Raw genomic sequence first — 23,090 nt, forward strand, 5'->3', positions numbered from 1 at the left:
GTCCATTTTGTCTGATATGAGAATTGACACTCCAGCTTTCTTTTGATTGCCATTTGCATGGAATATCTTTTTCCATCCCCTCACTTTCAGTCTGTATGTGTCCCTAGGTCTGAAGTGGGTGTCTTGTAGACAGCATATATATAGGTCTTGTTTTTGTATCCATTCAGCCAGTCTATGTCTTTTGGTTAGAACATTTAGTCCATTTACATTTAAGGTAGTTATTGATATGTATGTTCCTATTACCATTTTCTTAATTGTTTTGGGATTGCTATTGTAGGTCTTTTCCTTCTCTGTGTCTCCTGCCTAGAGAAGTTCCTTTAGCATTTGTTGTAGAGCTGGTTTGGTGATGCTGAATTCTCTTAGCTTTTCCTTGTCTGTAGAGGTTTTAATTTCTCCGTCGAATCTGAATGAGATCCTTGCTGGATAGAGTAATCTTGGTTGTAAGTTTTTCCCTTTCATCACTTTAAATATGTCCTGCCACTCCCTTCTGGCTTGCAGAGTTTCTGCTGAGAAATCAGCTGTTAACCTTATGGGAATTCCATTGTATGTTATTTGTTGCTTTTCCCTTGCTGCTTTTAATATTGTTTCTTTGTATTTAATTTTTGATAGTTTGGTTAATATGTGTCTTGGTGTGTTGCTCCTTGGATTTATCCTGTATGGGACTCTCTGCGCTTCCTGAACTTGACTATTTCCTTACCCATATTAGGGAAGTCTTCAAATATTTTCTCAGTCCCTTTTTTTTTCTCTTCTTCTTCTGGGACCCCTATAATTCGAATGTTGGTGCGTTTAATGTTGTCCCAGAGGTTTTCATTCTTTTTTCTTTATTCTGCTCTGCAGTAGTTATTGCCACTATTTTATCTTCCGGGTCACTTATCTGTTCTTCTGCCTCATTTATTCTGCTATTGATTCCTTCTAGAGAATTTTTAATTTCATTTATTATCTTGTTCATCATTATTTGTTTGCTCTTTAGTTCTTCTAGGTCCTTGTTAAATGTTTCTTGTATTTTCTCCATTCTATTTCCAGAATTTTGGATCTTTACTATCATTACTCAGAATTCTTTTTCAGGTAGACTGCCTATTACCTCTTCATTTGTTTGGTCTGGTGCATTTTTACCTTGCTCCTTCATCTGCTGTGTTTTTCTCTGTCTTCTCATTTTTCTTCACTTTCTGTGTTTGGGGTCTCCTTTTCACAGACTGCAGGTTCGTAGTTCCCGTTGTTTTTGGTGTCTGCCCCCAGTGGCTAAGGTTGGTTCAGTGGGTTGTGTAGGCTTCCTGATGGAGGGGACTGGTGCCTGTGTTCTGGTGGATGAGGCAAGATCTTTTCTTTCTGGTGGGCAGGACTGTGTCCTGTGGTGTGTTTTGTGGTGTCTGTGAACTTATTAAGATTTTAGGCAGCCTCTCTGCTAATGGGTGTTGTTGTATTCTTGTCTTGTTAGTTGTTTGGCACGGGGTGTCCAGCACTGTAGGTTGCTGGTCATTGAGTGGAGCTGGGTCTTAGCATTGAGGTTGAGATCTGTGGGAGAGCTTTCGCTGTTTGATATTACAAGGGGCCGGGAAGTCTCTGGTGGTCCAATGTCCTGAACTCAGCTCTCCCACCTAAGAGGCTCAGGCCTGACCCCCAGCAGAGCATCAAGACCCTGTCATCCACACGGCTCAGAATAAACGGGAGGAAAAAAAAGAACAAAAAGAAAAAAAAAAAGGGTATTAAAATAAAATAAATTAAAATAAAGTTATTAAAATAAAAAAATATATATTATTAAAAATTTAAAAATTAAAAGTAATTTAAATAAAAGAAAGAAAGAAGAGAGCAACCAAACCAATAAACAAATCCACCAATGATAAGTGCTAAAACTGTACTACAAAAAACAACAAAAAGAAAAATAACAAATGGACAGACAGAATCCTAGGACACATCGTAAAAGCAAATGTGTACAGACAAAATCACACAAAGAAGCATACACATACACACTCACAAAAGTGAAAAAGGAAAAAAAAAAAAAAATATATATATATATATATATATGAAAAAAAAAAGCAAGAGACCAACCAAATCAATAAACAAATCTACCGATGATAGTAAACTCTAAATACTAAACTAAGATAAACTTAAAACCAGGAACAAATTAGATGCAGAAATCAAACCCCAAGTCTACAGTTGCTCCCAAAGTCCACCGCCTCAATTTTGGGGTGATTCATTGTCTATTCAGGTATTCCACAGATGCAGGGTACATCAAGTTGATTGTGGAGATTTAATCTGCTGCTTCTGAGGCTGCTGGGAGAAATTTCCCTTTCTCTTCTTTGTTCTCACAGCTCCTGGGGTTCAGCTTTGGATTTCGCCCCGCCTCTGTGTGTAGGTCACCTGAGAGCATCTGTTCCCCGCTCAGACAGGACGGGGTTAAAGTAGCAGCTGATTAGGGTGCTCTGGCTCACTCAGGCTGTGGCAAATGTCCTCATTTTAAAAAAAGCTTGTAATATATCTTTCTGTTAAATCAGGTATTTTACAGCTATGAGCACTGTTTATAGATTTTGGCAGAGGCTGTTTCCGGTAGCAATGCTTGGGCTCATCTGATTGATACCTTCCTTCTTGTCTAAGAATTTTTTATTAAACATCTTGTTTCTATACCTGCAGGGCTGACAGTATCAAATAAAGCAGGTGTTTCAGCCTTAGAAACTTCAAAATGTCAGGTTCTGTTTGTTATTGATGAATTGGAGTAACAGGGATGATTGAGTTATTGCATGTTTTCAGAAAATCACCATGGACAACTAAAGTAAACATAAAGCCAAATCACGTAATACTATATACAGAGCTGAGAATACATTTGAATGTAATATACCGGCTCCTGAATAAGCTTTGTGTCTAAATAGAGGTGGTCAGGCAAAATAGCCTCTCTTGGGTCAGCATGAACTTATGAAAGTCAGGAAATAATAACCAGGTCATTGTACAAATAAAATTTTAGGACAGACTTTCTCTACAAGTATTTTAAAAGGACTGTATATTTTCAAAGGAAATAAAACCTGTTTTCGGTATCTGGCGTTGTGGTAGGTAGAGTATGGAGAGGTTAGATAGGAAGAAGTGGCGGTGGGCAGAGAGGATAAAAATTGAGTCAGAGGTCTCAGAGATGAGAATGTTGTTGGGGGAAAGAAAAGTAATTGTACTGGGATGAAGTGAGAAATCAATATGGACAGGTCAAGTGGAGTTGAATTATGGAGAGCTTTGAAGAACCCAATGAATAGTTTAGGCTCAGTTTGGTAGGTGGGGGAGGGAAGAAATAATCTTAAAATCTGGAGTTGGAAGGTAACTTTGAGGTCCATGTAGTTCGACCAGTTGAGAGGTTGAGGCTTTTCAGCCACATCATCAAAGGTTGACGAGCATCTGCTTTCACCGACAGAGCTCTCACTATTTCTCAAGGCAGCGGCCTCTGGAAATCTTGACTGTTAGAAAGTTCTTTCTTGAGTTGAGTTGAAATCTGTCTCCTTGTGGGCATACAGAACACTCCTAATCCCCCTTCTGTATGACAGCCATTTAAATATTTGAAGACAGCTATCATGTCTTCTCCCAGTCTCTTACAGTTTATGAGCAGAGGAGAAATGTAATGAATGTCACGTTTACAGGATTGTCAGTTACTTTTAAGATGCAGAGCTCTGAGTGACAGAAGAAATGTTCCTTTGACTATGGTTCAGAGATTGGGCTTCATGTGCCTCCAAGTTGTCACGGTGTTATTCACCCCAAGTTGGATATAAGACAAGTATGTCTTTGATTTCATGCTTTCTTTAATGACAAGGCTTAGCAATCTTTCCTTTCTTCCTCCCTCCCTCCCTCCTTTCCTTCCTTTCTTCATTCCCTCCCTCCTTCCCTCCTTCTTCCTGCCTTCCTCTTTTCCTTCCCTTCTTTCTTTCTCTCCCTCCCTCCTTCTCCTTCTTTCCCCATCCCTTCTTCCCTTCCTTTCTCGCTTCCTTCCTTTCAAATACTTTTCTTCTCTTCTGTCATAGGAGTTGAATAGCACAGTAGCTAAATGGTTCAGGCTTTGGAGTCAGTCCTGGATTTGAATTCCAGCTTTTCTACCTGCTTAGTGTGTGATGATAGGCAAGTTATTAATCCTATAAGATAGGTGTCTTTTTCACTCCATTGAAAAAGAAAGGTTCTAGTTACTTAACCTTTCTTTTTCAATGGAGTGAAAAGGACACCTATCTTATAGGATTAATATCAGGCTTAAATGGAAAAGACATATGCAAAGCATCTGATAAAAGCAGTCACTAAATGGGAGATCTTTTTATTATTTAAAAAAAAGGAAACAATGAAAAGTATCTGCTGCAGTCAATAAATAAATAACTATATGTGTTAGTCAGGGTCCTCCAGAAAAGCAGAACCAATAGGATATATATAAATATAGAAAAAGATTTATTATAAGGAATTGGCTCACATGATTATGGGGGCTAAGAAGTCCCAAGATCTGCGGTCAGCAAGCTGGAGACCCAGGAGAGCCGGTGGGGTGAGTTCCCATCTGAGAACTGGCAGGCTCAAGACCCAAGAAGAGCCAGTGTGTCAGTTTTGAGTCCGATGTTCCAATCAAGGCAGTCAGGCAGGAGCAGTTCCCTTTTTGTTCTATTCAGGTCTTCAATCAATTGGATGAGGACTAACTACATTAGAGAAGGCAATCTGCTTTACTCAGTCTGTGGATTCATATGTTCATCTCATCCAGAAGCACCCTCCCAAACAAAGAATAATATTTGATCAAATGTCCAAGAACCCCATGGACCAATCAAGTTGACATATAAAATTAAGCATCACACTATATAGTATATTTCTAGGAAGTAAGAAGCTCTACAAAGAAAAATAAAACAGAATAAGGGAAGAGGGTGATGGGGAGTGCTGTTTTAGATAGGATAGTCATCTGTCAGGGATGCTTTAAAATGTACGTCTCCAGCAAGAGTGGGCTAAATGAGCGCTAAGCGCCCTCTGATTAATGTCGACTCTGAACACGACTGAAATGAACCCCCTGCTCCCCTTCCTTTAAAAAAAAAAAAAATTATTTATTTATTTTTGGCTGAGTTGGGTCTTTGTTGCTGCGCACGGGCTTTCTCTAGTTGCAACAAGCGGGGGCTACTCTTCGTTGCGGTGTGGTGGCTCCGTGTTGCGGAGCACGGGCTCTAGGCGTGTGGGCTTCAGTAGCTGTGGCTCACGGGCTCTAGAACGCAGGCTCAGTAGTTGTGGCATACGGGCTTAGTTGCTCCGCAGCATGTGGGATCTTCCCAGACCAGGGCTCAAACCCATGTCCCCTGCATTGGCAGGCGGATTCTTAACCACTGCGCCACCAGGGACGCCCTCCCCTTCTGATAGATGGACAGCTTGTAACATTAATACGACATAATAGTGGCCACCCATGTTGCATTATGTGAGGACGTCTTCTACGGTGCTAGTAGCATGGTATGATGGAAGAGGCAACCAAACCTTTACAAGACCTGGTGTCCAGTCCTGGCTCTGCCTGAACTGTTCACTTGTCTCTCTGAAGCTCAATTTCATTTTCTGAAAATTGAGGACAATCGTGGCTCCCCACAAGAATGTTGTAAGAATCAGAATATGCCAATGTATTGAAAAATCCTTTTAGAACCACTGAGCTCTTTGCAAATGTAAAATGATGTTAACTCTTAAAAAACAAAAAATCTTCAGGGATGTGTCTGAAGCCAATCTTGGAAGCAAGCTCTTAGTTTAGAAACTTGAACTCAACCTTACCAGAGACTTAAGTGAGAAATTGTTCTATGACCACAGTTTTCCTTCAAATGTCATGGTTAATGAGTGGCCTAGCTGGATATTTTGCTAGTGGCACTGAGAAAATAATTCAGAGCCACTAAATGTATCAGACCAGTTGTGGTGAAAATGATCACGAGATTTTCTGAGTGCATATTAAGATAATGTGAGTAAAAATATTATGTGCTCCCCTTTCATTTAGCTTTGCCTCTGGCATTGGGAAAATATCAAGGAAGACAGGCAAACCTGATACAATCTCCCTGATCCCTAAATAACCGTAATCCACTTTTCCAGTGTGGTAGGGTGGCAGGGCAAGAGGAGAGACCACATTTAATTGAGCCAACATGGTTCATTTTTCTAGTGCCCTGCTGTAGGTATGAATTATGTGAAAAGAGGGAGTCTTTTTTAACAAGTCAATGTACTTTATATTTATTGATGTACTATGTGCCGAGATGTCAGCCAAAGGGGATAAAAACATAAGACACAAATCCCTCACTTCTCAAAGAGTTCTGTCTAGTCAGGGAGATAGAAATGGAAACAAATTATAATAGCCCAGTGTTCTGAGTACAATAAACCATGTACAAATGCAGAGACAGTAAAGAGGAGCAGGTAATGAGTCCCATCTGAGGACTGTTGGAAGAGCTTCTTGGAGTTGATGGAGTGTAACCTGGGTTTTGAAGGATGAATAGGAGTTTACCTGGCAGAAAAAGGCTGCTTCTGTCAATTCTCCCTTTTCTATTTTAATTAACTAAGTTGGTGAATACCCTTCTCCATAAATACATTGTAAATATTTCTATATTAACTATAATTACATCTTTAATTTGAATGTCATTAGAACAAAAGGAATACTATAATATAAAAAGGAGACTTTAAATGGTAATTTCATACCATTCTAACTAAAGTAGCACCTCCAAAGTCCCCCCACACCACTACTCTTTATATCACTCTGTTTATTTCTATAAAGCTCTTTTAAAAATCTGAAATTATGTTATTTTGTTAATCTGTTTCCTCTCACTAAGAATTTAAGCTGCTGGAAGGTAGGAACTTAATTGTATTCTCGGTTGCCCAGAAGAGTGCTTGGGATATAGTAAATATTAAATAGACACATTTTTAATAAGTAAATTTCATACAGGAAATTAGTTAATATGAAATTAATATACATAGGTTTAGTGTAGACTGATTTATACTAATTCAGATTCCTTGAATTAACTTGTATTTTCAACATAAAATTTTCTCATGATGTCAGTAACACAGTAAAATTGGTGTAAAACTATAGTAAAAGGGATAACTTGTCGTGTGGGCTACTTAAGTGCTAAGTGCATACATTTGGGAGGGAAAAAAGTTATCCAGACAGTGACGCTTGCAAGTGGCACATACTACCTGTGGACACAGCAGGGGCAAGTGCTGGGGTGACACTGCCTCATATTAGAGACTTTTCCCCCTGCTTTCTAAATTGATGTAATGTAGGGACCTTATTGAAGTCAGTATATCCTTTGGTTAAGAGCATAGATTTTGGAGATGTATTACCTGGGTTCAAATCAAAGCTTTGCCTCTTCACTGGGTGGCACTCTGGGCAAATCACACAGCCCATGTATATCATATTTTTCGGCTGCAAATGGGACTGATAATGATACCTGTCTTATAGAGCTGTTATGAGGACTAAGTCAGTAGGTAAGTGTAGAGGGCATAATGTTTAATCTAACGATGTACATAACTTTCAGATATGAAATTGTTAGTTTCTTTGGACCTCCTTATCTTGTACCTACAGTTGGTGTACTGCATAATGGGAATTGTTCCTTCTGATTCAATCTGTGACATTCAGAGTGTTGTTTTTATTTGTGATGTAGCCCATGTATTGGGTGCTTTCCTTCAATTGTGGTCAGCTGCCTAGCTTTTTTTTTTTTTTTTTTTTTGGTACTACCTGTATTTTCAGAATTGCATTTTAGATAAAGTTCATGTTAAGCCAAGAGCTGAATTAAAATACAGTTCAAGAATTCATTTCCTCTGCTCCTTTGGTTTAACTTTAAATACAATATTGACGGCAAAAAGAATTTATTTCATTTAAAATAATTAATTGGACTAATTTCAGTGTTTGGCTGTTATGAATCAAATTGCTATGAACATTTGTGTGCAGTTTTTGTCTGAATGTAAGTTTTCACTTCTCTGGAATGTGTCCAAGAGTGTAATAGCTGGATTGTATGGTAATTTTTTGTATACCTTTTAAGGAAGCTGCCAAACTGTTTTCAGAGTGGTTGTACCATTTTATATTCCCATGAGCAAAGTGTGAGTGATACCGTTTCTATACATACATGCCAGCATTTGTTATCACTATGTTCTATTTTAGCCATTTTGATAGGTGTGTACAGTGAAATCTCATTGTGCTTTTAATTTGCATTTTCCTGATGGTTAATGATGTTGAATATCTTTTCATGTGATTATTTGCCATCTGTATACCTTCTTTGATGAAATATTTGTTCAGGTTTTACCCATTTTCTAATTGGATTGTTTGGTTTTATTTACCTGTGAGTTTTGAGAGTTCTTTATGTAACCTAGATACTAATCCTTTGCGGAGTGTGTGGTTTGCAAATACTTTCTCCCAGTCTATAGCTTGTCTTTTCATCTTCTTCATATGAGCTTTCACATAGCAAAAGTATTTTATTTTGATGAAGTCCAGTTTATCAAACTTTCTTTTTATGTGTTTGTACTTTTGGTGTCGATTCCAAGAACTCTTCTTCTAGCCGTACATTCCAAAGATTTTCTTCTACTTTTTTCCTAAAAGCTTTATAATTTTACTTTTCACATTTAAGTTGATGATCCACTTTGAATTAATTTTGGTATAAAGTATAGGGTTTAGGTCAAGTTTCTTTCTTTCTTTTTTTCTTTCTTCCTTCCTCCCTTCCTCCCTTCCTTCCTTCCTCCCTCCCTCCCTCCCTCTCTTCCTTTCTTCCTTTCTTTCTTTCTTTCTTTCTTTCTTTCTTTCTTTCTTTCTTTCTTTCTTTCTTTCTTTCTTTCTTTCTTTCTTTCTTTCTTTCTTCCTTTCTTTCCTTCCTTTCTTTCCTTTCTTTCTTTCAAGGATATCCAGTTGCTCTCGCACCATCTGTTGAAGTCCTTTTGAACATTTGTCTAAAATCATATTTAGTTATAAAATCATATAGTTGAGCATATTTGTATGGGTCTATTTTGGCTTTTCTATTCTTTTTCATTGATGTGTGTGTCTAACCCTCTGAAATACCCATTACTTATTTACAGTAAGTAGGGTGAATACCCAGTAAAATGATTCCTTCCATGTTATTCTTCTTTGTCATGACTTTTAAAAAAACTATTCTGGGGTCTATGCCTTCCCATATAAATTTTAGAATAAGCTTGTCTATGTCTTAAGAAAACCTTTCTGGGATTTTGATAGGAATTGCATTAAACCTATAGATCAATTTGGGGATAATTGACATCTGTACTATGTTCAGTCTTCCTGTCCATGAATATGGTAGACTTCTCCATTGGTTTATGTCTTCTTTGACTTCTATCAGTAGTGTAATTTGCAACACACAGATCTTGCACATGTTTTAAATATATACCTAAATATTTCATTATCTTTAGAGTAATCATAAATGCTATTAAATTTATTTTTTTCCAGTTGAATGAGTACAAATTGTACCTCATCGTGATCTTGATTTTTTTATTATTGTGATCACCAATGTAGTTAAACATTCTCTTCATTCATTTGTTAACCATATTATATATTTCCTATTCTCTGAAGTATCTATTCATGGTTTTTTATGGATTTATGTATTCTTGATGCTGATTCTTTTTCAGTTTTTTACATTGTACATGTCTTCTTCCAGTCATAACTTATCTTTTTATTTTATTTAAGGTGTCTTTTGATGAACAACTTAAAAAAATTTAATATCACTAAATTTATCAGTATTCTAATTTCTATTCAATTAATTTTCTATCTTACTTTGGAGATATCTAGAATTTTTATCTCCAAGTCAAAATGACTTGAAAGAGCTAAGTTAACAGAATATTTTTATTGGAAACAATTTTAAAATGGAAAATACCAGTTTTCATAGCCCTCTTCTAAGTAAGCAAAGAGAAACTGCTCCCTTTCTAAGATCCTGTCTGCAGTGTACCCAAACAATTAAAAAAAATTTTAAATTAAAAAGTGAAATAATATCCCCAATAGTTTTGGAAGAAAAAGAAAACTACTTTTCATTTCAGGTCAGTTTCCCCATAAAAATTGAGAGAAATAGATTCTTAAAGCTTCTTAAGACTTTAATTTTCCCTGATTATTTCCAAAGCACAAACTAATTTCTACCCCATGACTTCTTGCATTGTTCTGTTTTAGAACTTTTTAGTGTGGTACAGAGGGCTGACTCCTAAGTTAGTGGTGGCTTTGTATTTGGTCATTAAAGAAGGGAGATTTGGTGCCCAAAAATGTAATATATAAACTTCGGATTGAGCTGTATTGTTTAGCTTACATAATGAGTATCTGAGTATTTCCTTGACAAATACATTTTTTCCCCATCTGGTAAAAGGATCTAGGTATTCCACGAATGTGAAAAAAACCAAGACCCAAGATCGTTTTAACTAAATGTGGCCAGTAGGTACAGAGATATATATTAAACTGAGATATATATTAAACATAGTAGTTCAACTATTTCCCCCCCAGGAAAAAATATATTCAATTTATTTATGAACACTTCTTTATTTTGCTTTTCACTACATACATTATATTTTAAATTCTGTTTTATTGTCATTTTAATGTTAGAAAGCAAAGTAGGGATTTGCTGGGCATTTCAAGAAGTTGACATGGACACATATACACACACAATATTCCTGATCTCCAGTTCTAATATGAAAATTCAGCAAAGTTAAGCCATCCTTTGGGAAGCACAAACTGCAGTAAAAAGCACTGCTGGTAAAGATACTGACAATACTGTGACATTTTTAAGGATTCTTAAACCCATTAAGAATACTCTAGTATTCTGGCTCTGTGTGAATGTAAGTGGTGGTTTTCACCTCATCCAGCACAGACCTACCCCCTTTATTGCAAGGACAGCTGTTTGCCCTTCGCCTCTTGCCCGCAATCACTGTGGGCTAAGACTTTCCCTGAGGGCAAAGCTTAAGGGAGTGCCACTCCAGTCACCAGGCATCCTTTTCTAGATCCTTATTCTGAAACTTAATTTAAAAAATCAATTACTTAAATGACTTTTAGGGATAAAATCTTACTGTCAGATAGACACAATATGTAAAAATATTTGAATTGGGGGAAATTCTTGGGCTCTTTTCCAATTTTCTCCTTACACAAACCCTTCCTATTTTAGCAAAGGTCTGTGTACCTTTCTTAGATTAAATGCACGGCCCTGCCTTTTCCTTGAATTCAGGAAGCCCATGTTTTCTTCTCTTATGACTGACTTCCTCTAGCATAGATTTATCAGAATGGGAGAGCCGCCTCTCTGCTTCCTGGCTATCTTCCCATCCCTGTTGACTCTCCTACACGGGTGTTGCTAAGACCTTTCCTGGAAAGAAGCTACAGACTAAAACCCAAAACTGGATGCTTTTGCACAGACGCTACTTTTTAAAATACGCAGAAGGCTTGAGTTGCCAAGATGGTGTGAACCTGCCAGTGTTTTGCTATTTCCAGAACATTGGCTCTGCTGCCAGCTGTTACCACATTTTTTTTTCCTGGTAAAAATGCATTTAAAAGAACGGTTATAAAAATATGGTTGCTTTAATGGAAACTTTATTGTATTCTTAGCACCAAATTATCTGAAAGACTTAAACTCACTCTTTTAAAAGTTCCAACAGTAACACAGATACTTTTTTGGTCTGTACTTTGCAGAAGTGAAGTTTTTCTGTCAAACTCCAGCTATTGCTGATATTGTAATCCTGGTTGATGGCTCATGGAGTATTGGAAGATTCAACTTCAGACTGGTTCGGTCTTTTTTGGAAAACCTGGTTACAGCATTCGACGTGGGCTCTGAGAAGACACGAATTGGTACATCTTCTACCATTAACAGCAGTCTGCTGCCAGTGTAAAACCACCAGGAAGCTTCTTAAGAAATTTCATAGATTCTTTACCAAATGATTTTCAGAATTACAGGTTTAACAATAGTGATATTCCTAAAAGGGCAAGTTTGCATCAATAAATATTTATTTCTACTAATTTTTGCAATGACAGTGTCACTCAATTAATTATTGAACACATTTCAATTTTCTAGAAAGCCAAAATCTTCTCTGCCTAATAATAATAATAATAATTTTAAAGTTGCCATTTGTTTAAGAATTTATTGGATAAAAGTTTTCTTTTTATTTAAAAAAAACACAGCTGAATCCAGTGAAATGTTTAACAATTGGAAAATGTCTTATAGTACAAGATAATCTTTGCCAAATTAATTCCAGCTGAGATAAAAAGCAAAAAAAAAAGGTGTAAATCATTGAGCAACATATCCATTTTATTATATAAAGTCTCCTAGTTTCCCTTCTAAATAGCCATAAAGAAAACTCATTCCTTTGGGAATAAAAACAAACACTATAATGTATACAGAAGTCAAAATATAATGTTGTACACATGAAGCTGGTATAATGTTATATACCAATGTTACCTCAATGAAAAATATTAAATAAATTTAGACCTTTTATCTACAAACATGATCAGACTTTAAAAAAAAAATGATAAGTACCTGATTGGGTACTCGCTTCTAGATGGCTAGAAAATATATACATTCCTTCAGCCCCCAGCTATGTTGAAAATTCCTTAAATTGATGTCAAGAACTCATTTTGGAAGTACCTAGCGAAGCAGAGAAAAAAATGTTGCGAAGATTAGGCCCTTCGTCATTCTAGTTTCTTGAATGGTCCACTAGATCTTTGAGTAACCCATCATTTCTGGGTGGGCTTTCTCATCTTTCTTTTCCAGGTCTTGCACAGTATAGCGGCGACCCCAGAATAGAATGGCACTTGAATGCTTTTAACACAAAAGATGAGGTGATCGAAGCTGTCCGAAATCTACCATACAAGGGAGGAAATACACTAACAGGTATGTTTTTGTTTAGTCCACATTTTTAGCAACATATCTTGCTGAAGAATAGTTTTATTACTTCGTTTTGCCACTTTGCATGTCTTAGCATAGTATTTTTAAACCAAACTAGCATATAAAGTTCTTAGATGGGTCTTTTCTCAAACCTAGCATTAAGAGTTAAAACCTAGACATCCATGCCTTTTGCTATATGAATATAATGTCCCAGGAAGGGCTTGGTTGAACTAGAAGAGAACCGAGCAGTCCCTGACGCTGACAGGCTCTAGTAGCTGTCTTAACCTTTGTCAGTTCATTTTTCTTCCTCTTCACCTGTTTTTCCTCCAGTCACGCTGTCAATCCAATAAGATCAAATTTCTACCTATTTTCAAGGAAGATATTTTCTTTACCCTTATTCTTCAATCAGTAGTTATCATGGAAATATTTATGGAGCTTTGGTTCACCAATATTTTTGATAAATGAGTACAATCGGCCCTTAGCATCTGCAGATTCGACCAACCAGGGATCAGAAATATTTGGAAAAAAATTCCAGGAATTTCCCAAAAGGAAAACTTAAATTTGTCGTATGCTGGTAACTATTTACAGACAATTTACATTGTATTAGGTATTATAAGTAATCTAGGGATGACTTAAAGTATCCGGGAGGGTGCACGTTGGTTGTATGCAAATACTACTCCATTTTATATGAGGGACATGAGTACCCATGGATTTGGGTGTCACAGTGGGTCCTAGAACCAATCCCCCTGTGGATACCAAGGAACAACTGTAATGTAAGAATATTTAGATTACAGTTATCCATGACCCAACCACAAAAGGTTATCACAGGTTTTAACCCTAATACATGCAGTTTCCTTCTGTGGGCCCACCATGTGGATGCTCAGTTTAAATAATAGAGATGCTGTCATTGAATTTTAAGTAAACCACTGAAATCCTGATAATTGCTTTGCCAGTTGGAGGTTTAATCTAACAAGTTTTTTGTTAATACAACAAAAATTTATTAAGCACAAATCCTATGACAATATTTGGTATTTATTTTTTCTGGGTGAAAAGTGTCACACTCAAAAGGCAGGAGTTCAAGTATCATCTTAGATCTGCCCCTTCTACCTCTATAAAACAGAGAAAGAGAATTTGTGGGTTTTTGAAGATCATCATGAACAAAATTGAAAATGTAGTGATGGTATTTGGGACATTTGCTTCTGTGTGGGGATTCTTGCTTCATCCTTAATTATAAAGGTTTAGATTTTCTTGTACACAGATCTGTCAATATACATTTGATATGAATTCAATGTTCTTTATGAAAGTTAGTTTCTGAAATGATGCACTATTCAGCTATTTTTTATTACCTCTGTTTTGGTGGGTTTTAGTTTTTCATCGGATCTGTCAAAGAATAGTTTATTGTAAAAATGAAGATGAAAGTTCACATCTAATAAAAACTCTTTTAACTTTCTAAGTTACTCATCTTGTGGTTACATTTTGCAGAATTGGAAGGCTTTTTATTAGAGATGGTTGGTTTGTATTTATTTTTTCTTGTTTTCTCCTAGGTCTTGCTTTGAACTACGTCTTTGAAAACAGCTTTAAACCAGAAGCGGGAGCAAGGACTGGAGTGTCCAAAATTGGCATTTTAATCACAGATGGAAAATCCCAAGATGATATTATTCCACCATCCAGAAACCTTCGTGAATCTGGTGTAGAACTGTTTGCCATAGGTATTTGTTAATTATGGTCCTGTTTCAACAATGGACACAGACACACAACCACTTAAAACTATATATGATGCAAAGTACACTCCACTGAAAGCCAGGAGACCTGAACACTTTCAAGTCTTTTTTTTTTTTATTGGAGTATAGTTGATTTACAATGTTGTGTTAGTTTATGCTGTACAGCAAAGTGAATCAGTTATACATGTACATATATCCACTCTTTTTTAGATTCTTTTCCCATATAGGTCATTACAGAGTATTGAGTAGAGTTCCCTGTGCTCTACAGTAGGTCCTTATTAATTACCTATATTATAGATAGTAGTGAGTATATGTCAATCCCGATCTCCCAATTTATCCCTCCGCCTCCCCCCGGCCTTTTCCCCCCTTGGCTCTAGTCATGCCAGTCATTTGATCTGAGCCCAACTTCCTTACATTAAAAATGGAAGTGATGGAACTGATGGATCTTATGGTGTGAGGATCTCTAGGTGAGGTACCACACACAAAATGTTGTGAAAAGCATAAAGTGCAAAGGTTAGGTACATATTCGTTACCATTTAATTAGTCAAGACTTTTCTCTTTAGTATCACTTTATAGCTATCTCTTCTCTGATAGTGTAGAGAGAAACCAATTTATCATTTTCAAGGAATTAAGGTCTTGTAGTTAAGAAAGCAAAGAATTGTAGATATGCAGTATTATTTCCTTGAATATAACCCTTTATAAGGTATCGGTTTGTGGGAAGAATATGTATGGCACGCACTCAGAATAACTGCAAAATATTTAGTTGATGCAATTTTGCTCTTGATTAAATTGTTTACATTTTCTTTGGTGATAGGAAGGCCTTCTATTTAGTAGAGACTGACCCAAAAAAAAAAAAAAAATAGAGACAATTCCTCTAACTGATTTCTAGATTTGTTACTCAAAATGTGGTTTATAGAATGTTTCATTCGAGAAGTATTTGCTTCTTTGCTGGGTGGCAGGCATTTTGGTGGGTGCTGGAGCATAAATATGAACAAGGTAAAAATCCTTACAGAACAAATTCCATCCAAGTCATGATTACCATTTCCTCACTTTTCCGTGCTCTTTACAACAGACTGTTTTGTTTGGAAAGGTGAGAGAGAAAGAGAGATTTGGGGCTTATCTTCTCTAGAATATTCTTAAATGATCCAAACTTGTTGGTTTTAACTAAATGCCATGAAAAGTATTATTGACATTAAGCTCATTGCTTCAGCATGCACTGTTATTTTGCTATCGTGGGCACAGATCCAACTATGCATTTTAAAAGCTATTGTAGAGGTCCGTCAGACAAGGAACATTAGAGAGATTGATTTAATTTTTATTTTTTATTTTGCTATCCTTTTGTTCAACAAAGAAAATCCCTACAGAAGACTTAAGCTAATAAGGGATTAATTTATGTGTTTACTCTCCATTCTGTGGTCTCGTTAATGATGAATGGATGAGTTTAAGTGAACTCATTCAGATGTGATTTGGACTTTTTCTCTGGGAATTACCTGGAAATCAGTAGTATTTATTATCTTATAACCCCCTAAAGCAAATAGTTCAGAAATAACTGATGCTTTGTTACTCAATCTGTTGAGGTTGGCAGATAACTTAAATGGCACAGCTGGGCACCTAAGAAGTAATTAATGTTGCCCCAGGTAATCTCTCTTCCTTGCTTCCATAGTACCTCTTTTTAACATCCTTAGATAATTGCAATGACTGGGATTTTTAAAGAAATGCTTCTTGTTTACTGAAGCCTGGGGAAGAGAAATCTACCTTTACACCCATGAAACCCAATCCTGTGCCTCCCTTTTTCTATTTCTAATTTCACTGGTAAATATTTACTCATTTTAATGTGTAATCTTCTGAGAGGCAGCTTGAGATAGTAGTTAAGAGCATATGACTTTGGATCTAGACTGCCTGGGTGAAACCCCAGCTGTATACTTACTGGTTGTGCTTCCTTGAGCAAGTGAATCAACCTCTCTGTGCATCAGCTTACTCATCTGTAAAATGGGAGAAACAGTAATGCCAAACTCATAGGATTGGTTGTGAAGATTAAATGTGTTAATATATAGAAAACACTGAAGTGCTTGGGGCATAGTAAGCACACTCTAATTGGTAGCATCCATGGCTAAGATAGACTAGAAAATTCCAAGAGGGCCAAGGATTTTCTGTCGCAATTTAAGTAAACTAATTTTATAAAAATTTAAACCTGAAGTTCGGATGGTGTAGAGTACTGGTTTAATTACTATTGCTTCTGCAATATTTATGAAAGACAGAAGTTAGTTTCATCAATACATCTTCCTGTTAAGATGTACTGAACAAAATTAAGACTTAATCATTTAAAAATGATTTTGAGGGAATTCCCTGGTGGTCCAGTGGTTAGGACGAGCCCTTCCACGGCAGGGAGTGCAGGTTCGATCCTTCGTTGGGGAACTAAGATCCCACATGCCGAGCGGTGAGGCCAAAAAATAATAAAAATTTAAAAATAAAATAAAAATGACTTTGAAAGTGAATTTAAAAAACAATCTGACATGAGATGTGCCTCTTTAAAGTACAGGTGCTTTGGTTGCGGTGGAGACTGATGGGTACAGGTCGGGCTCACTGCAGTTGCTTTTTCAAATGGGGCACGACCGTCATGACCCTCCCTGTTGTCCTCAATGCCAGGGGTGAAAAACGCGGATGAGAATGAATTGCAGGAGATCGCCTCTGAACCAGACAGCACTCATGTGTACAATGTCGCCGAATTTGACCTGATGCACACAGTTGTGGAGAGTCTGACGAGGACTGTCTGCTCCAGGGTGGAAGAACAGGACAGGGAGATCAAAGGTACAATGAGTGACAGAGCACAGAGCTCTGCTCGTGTGGGTATTACTCTGTGCAAAAGTCTATCATGGATTATGAAAATTCTTATCATTTTTCACATTGACTTACTAAACAGTCCTTTGTGCTCTCAAGACAGGGATCATCAGAATAGAAAAGGGAGTATATTGGTAGGTTCCATGGGCTTGTGGGAGGGATACTTTAAATTACTAGATAATATCTCCATGGTGTTGCATTTAGACCATCCTGTTTGTTTTTTAAATAAATGTTGGATTTTGAGATCATTGAGCATTCACATGAATCTGTAAGAAATAATGTAGAAAGAGATCATGTATATTTTACCTGTTTCCCTCAATGGTAACATATTACAAAACTACAGTACGATATCACAGTCAGGAAAGTGACGTTCATACAGACATGATACAGAACATTCACGTCACCACGAGGACCATTTCTGTTTTCCTTCTGTAGCCACATTCCTTCCCTCCCCCAGCATCTTCCTAACCCCTGGCAACCACTAATCTGTTCTCCATCTCTAAATACTTTTCATTTTGGAAATATTATATAAGTGGAATTATACAGCATGTAACTTATGAGGACTGGCTTTTTTCACTCAGGGTTATTCCCTGGAGATTTGTCAAAGTAGTTGCATATATCAGTAGCTCTTTCCTTTTTGTTGCTGCGTTGTATTCCATGGTATGGATGTACCACACTTTGTTTAACAATTCACGCATTGAAAAACATCTGCGTTCTTTCCATTTTTTGGCTGTTACCAAAAAAGGCTGCTATGAACATTCATGTATAGGTTCTTCTGTGAACATAAGTTTTCATTTCTCTGAGATAATGCCCAGGAGTGCAACTGCTTCATCATATTGTAATTGCATGTGTAGCTTAGTTTTAATTAAGAGGCTGCCAAACAATTTTCCAGGGTGGCTGTAGCATTCTACATTCCCACCAGCAACATATGTGATCCAGTGTCTATGCATTGTCACTAACATTTGTTGTTACTATATTTTATTTTGGTCATTCTGATAGGTGTGGAGTGCTGTCTCATTGTGGTATGAATTTTCATTTTCCTGATAGCTAATGAAGTTGAGCACCTTTTCACATGCTTATTTGCATTTGTATATCCTCTTTGATGAAACATCTGTTCATATCTTTTGCCCATTTTCTTTTTTTTTAATTTTTATTTTATTTATTTATTTTTTTAACATCTTTATTGGGGTATAACGGCTTTACCATGGTGTGTTAGTTTCTGCTTTATAACAAAGTGAATCAGCTATACATATACATATATCCCCATATCTCCTCCCTCTTGCATCGCCCTCCCACCCTCCCTATCCCACCCCTCTAGGTGGTCACAAAGCCCGGAGCTGATCTCCCTGTGCTATGCGGCTGCTTTCCACTAGCTATCTATTTTACATTTGGTAGTGTATATATGTCCATGCCACTCTCTCACTTCGTCCCAGCTTACCTTTCTGCCTCCCCATGTCCTCAACTCCATTCTCTACGTCAGCATCTTTATTCCTGTCCTACCCCTAGGTTCTTCAGAACCTTTTTGGGTTTTTTTTAGATTCCATATATGTGTGTTAGCATACGGTATTTCTTTTGCTCTTTCTGACTTACTTCACTCTGTATGACAGACTCTAGGTCCATCCACCTCACTACAAATACCTCAATTTCACTACTTTTTATGGCCGAGTAATACTCCATTGTATATATGTGCCACATCTTCTTTATCCATTCATCTGTTGATGGACACTTAGATTGCTTCCATGTCCTGGCTATTGAAAATAGTGCTTCAGTGAACATTGTGGTACATGACTCTTTTTGAATTATGGTTTTCTCAGGGTATATGCCCAGTAGTGGGATTGCTGGGTCGTATGGTAGTTCTATTTTTAATTTTTTGAGGAACCTCCATACTGTGCTCCATAGTGGCTGTATCAAGTTACATTTCCACCAACAGTGCAAGAGGGTTCCCTTTTCTCCACACCCTCTCCAGCATTTATTGTTTGTAGGTTTTTTGAAGATGGCCATTCTGACTGGTGTGAGGTAATACCGCTTGTAGTTTTGATTTACATTTCTCTAATGATTGGTGATGTTGAGGATCCTTTAATGTGTTTCTTGGCAGTCTGTATATATTCTTTGGAGTAATGTCTGTTTAGGTCTTCTGCCCATTTTGGGATTGGGTTGTTTGTTTTTTTGATATTGAGCTGCATGAGCTGCTTGTATATTTTGGAGATTAATCCTTTGTCACTTGCTTCGTTTGCAAATATTTTCTCCCATTCTGAAGGTTGTCTTTTTGTCTTGTTTATGGTTTCCTTTGCTGTGCAAAAGCTTTTAAGTTAAATCAGGTCCCATTTGTTTATTTTTGTTTTTATTTCCATTTCTCTAGGAGGTGGGTCAAAAAGGATCTTGCTGTGATTTATGTCATAGAGTGTTCTGCCTATGTTTTCCTCTAAGAGTATTATAGTGTCTGGCCTTACATTTAGGTCTTTAATACATTTTGAGTTTATTTTTGTGTATGGTGTTAGGGAGTGTTCTAATTTCACTGTTTAGAAATTAATTTAGCTGTCCAGTTTTCCCAGCACCACTTATTGAAGAGGCTGTCTTTTCTCCATTGTATATTCTTGCCTCCTTTATCAAAGATAAGGTGACCACATGCACGTCGGTTTATCTCTGGGCTTTCTATCCTGTTCCATTGATCTATATGTCTGTTTTTGTGGCAGTACCGTACTGTCTTGATTACTGTAGCTTTGTAGTATAGTCTGAAGTCAGGGAGCCTGATTCCTCCAGCTCTGTTTTTCTTTCTCAAGATTGTTTTGGATATTCGGGGTCTTTTGTGTTTCCATACAAATTGTGAAATTTATTGTTCTAGTTCTGTGAAAAATGCCATTGGTGGTTTGGTAGGGATTGCATGGAATCTGTAGATTGCTTTGGGTAGTATAGTCATTTTCACAATGTTGATTCTTCCAATCCAAGAACATGATATATCTCTCCATGTGTTTGTATTGTCTTTAATTTCTTTAATCAGTGTCTTATAGTTTTATGCATACAGGTCTTTTGTCTCCTTAGGTAGGTTTATTCCTCGGTATTTTATTCTTTTTGTTGCAGTGGTAAATGGGAGTGTTTCCTTAATTTCTCTTTCAGATTTTTCATCATTAGTGTATAGGCATGCAAGAGATTTCTGTGCATTAATTTTGTATCCTGCTACTTTACCAAATTCATTGATTAGCTCTAGTAGTTTTCTGGTGCATCTTTAGGATTCTCTATGTATAGTATCATGTCATCTGCAAACAGTAACAGTTTTACTTCTTCTTTTTCGGTTTGGATTTCTTTCATTTCTTTTTCTTCTCTGATTGCTTTGGTTAAAACTTCCAAGAATATGTTGAATAATAGTAGTGAGAGTGGGCAACCTTTTCTTGCTCCTGATCTTAGTGTAATTGGTTTCAGTTTTTCACCATTGAGAATGATGTTGGCTGTGGGTTTGTCATATATAGCCTTTATTATGTTGAGGTAAGTTCCCTCTATGCCTACTTTCTGGAGGGTTTTTATCATAAATGGGTGTTGAATTTTGTCTAAAGCTTTTTCTGCATCTATTGAGATGATCATGTGGTTTTTATCCTTCAATATCACATTGATTAATTTGCTTATTTTGAAGAATCCTCGCATTCCTGGGGTAAACCCCACTTAATCATGGTGTGTGATCCTTTTAATGTGCTGTTGGGTTCTGTTTGCTAGTATTTTGGTGAGGATTTTTGCATCCATGTTTATCAGTGATATTGGCCTGTAGTTTTCTTCTTTTTGTGGCATCTTTGTCTGCTTTTGGTATCAGGGTGATGGTGGCCTTGTAGAATGAGTTTGGGAGTGTTCCTCCCTCTGCTATATTTTGGAAGAATTTGAGAAGGATAGGCATTAGCTCTTCTCTAAATGTTTGATAGAATTGGCCTGTGAAGCCATCTGGTCCTGGGCTTTTGTTTGTTGGAAGATTTTTAACCACAGTCTCAATTTCAGTGCTTGTGATTGGTCTGTTTATATTTGCTATTTCTTCCTGGTTCAGTCTCGGAAGGCTGTGCTTTTCTAAGAATTTGTCCATTTCTTCCAGGTTGTCCATATTATTGGCATGTAGTTGCTTGTAGTAATCTCTCATGATCCTTTGTGTTTCTGCAGTGTCATTGTTACTTCTCCTTTTTCATTTCTAATTCTATTGATTTGAGTCTTCTCCCTTTTTTCTTGATGAATCTGGCTAACGGTTTATCAATTTTGTTTATCTTCTCAAAGAACCAGCTTTTAGTTTTATTGATCTTTGCTGTCATTTCCTTCATTTCTTTTTCCTTTATTTCTGATCTGATCTTTATGATTTCTTTCCTTCTTCTGACTTTGGGGGTTTTTGTTCTTCTTTCTATAATTGCTTTAGGTGTAAGGTTAGGTTGTTTATTTGAGATGTTTCTTGTTTCTTGAGGTAGGATTGTATTGCTATAAACTTCCCTCTTAGAACCGCTTTTGCTGCATCCTGTGGGTTTTGGGTAGTCGTATTTTCATTATCATTTATTTCTAGGTATTTTTTTGATTTATTCTTTGATTTCTTCAGTGGTCTCTTGGTTATTTAGTAGTGTATTGTTTAGCCTACATGTGTTTGTATTTTTTTTCAGATTTTTTCCCTTTAATTGATATCTAATCTCATAACATTGTGGTCGGAAAAGATACTTGATATGATTTCAATTTTCTTAAATTTACCAAGGCTTGATTTGTGGCCCAAGATGTGATCTATTCTGGAGAATGTTCCATGAGTAATTGAGAAGAAATTGTATTCTGTTGTTTTTGAGTGGGATGACCTATAAATATCAATTAAGTCCATCTTGTTTAACATATCATTTAAAGCTTGTGTTTCCTTATTTATTTTCAATTTGGGTGATCAGTCCATTGGTGAAAGTGGGGTGTTAATGTCCCCTGCTATGGTTGTGTTCTGTTAGTCTCCCCTTTTATGGCTGTTAGCATTTGCCTTATGTATTGAGTTGCTCCTATGTTGGGTGCATAAATATTTACAGTTGTTGTATCTTCTTCTTGGATTGATCCCTTGATCATTATGTAGTGTCCTTCTTTGCCTCTTGTAATAGTCTTTATTTTAAAGTTTATTTTGTCTGATATGAGAATTGCTACTCCAGCTTTCTTTTGATTGCCATTTGTATGGAATATCTTGTTCCATCCCCTCACTTTCAGTCTGTATGTGTCACTAGGTCGGAAGTGGGTCTCTTGTAGACAGCATATATATAGGTCTTGTTTTTGTATCCATTCAACCAGTCTATGTCTTTTGGTTGGAGCATTTAATCCATTTACATTTAAGGTAGTTATCGATATGTATGTCTCTATTACCATTTTCTTAATTTTTTGGGTTGGTTATCGTAGGTCTTTTCCTTCTCTTGTTTTTCCTGCCTAGAGAAGTTTCTTTAGCATTTGTTTTAAAGCTGGTTTGGTGGTGCTGAATTCTCTTAGCTTTTGCTTGTGTGTAAAGGTTTTAATTTCTCTGTCTAATCTGAAAGAAATCCTTGCTGGGTAGTGTAATCTTGGTTGTAGCATTTTCCCTTTCATCACTTTAAATATGTCCTGCCACTCCCTTCTGGCTTGCAGAGTTTCTGATGAACGATCAGCTGTTAACCTTATGGGGATTCCCTTGTATGTTAATTGTTGCTTTTCCCTTGCTGCTTTTAAGATTTATTCTTTGTATTTAAATTTTGATAGTTTGATTAATATGTGTCTTGTCGTGTTTCTCCTAGGATTTATTGACTGTTTCCCA

At 36.7% G+C, this 23,090-nt stretch overlaps 1 protein-coding gene across 5 annotated transcripts in view; it reads left to right on the top strand.

The window, feature by feature from the left end:
- Positions 1 to 23,090, top strand: part of COL14A1 (collagen type XIV alpha 1 chain) — a 242,711-nt gene that overhangs the window by 50,544 nt on the left and 169,077 nt on the right. For all 5 annotated transcript variants that reach the window (XM_068525322.1, XM_068525320.1, XM_068525323.1 and 2 more), the window contains exons 6-9: positions 11,585 to 11,740; positions 12,660 to 12,779; positions 14,318 to 14,482; positions 17,141 to 17,302. In XM_068525322.1, coding sequence (XP_068381423.1) covers positions 11,585 to 11,740; positions 12,660 to 12,779; positions 14,318 to 14,482; positions 17,141 to 17,302 — 603 coding nt within the window. The remainder of the gene's footprint in view (positions 1 to 11,584; positions 11,741 to 12,659; positions 12,780 to 14,317; positions 14,483 to 17,140; positions 17,303 to 23,090) is intronic.

Source organism: Eschrichtius robustus, chromosome 17 (genome assembly GCF_028021215.1).
Source record: "Eschrichtius robustus isolate mEscRob2 chromosome 17, mEscRob2.pri, whole genome shotgun sequence".
In the NCBI taxonomy this organism is placed as follows: domain Eukaryota; kingdom Metazoa; phylum Chordata; class Mammalia; order Artiodactyla; family Eschrichtiidae; genus Eschrichtius; species Eschrichtius robustus.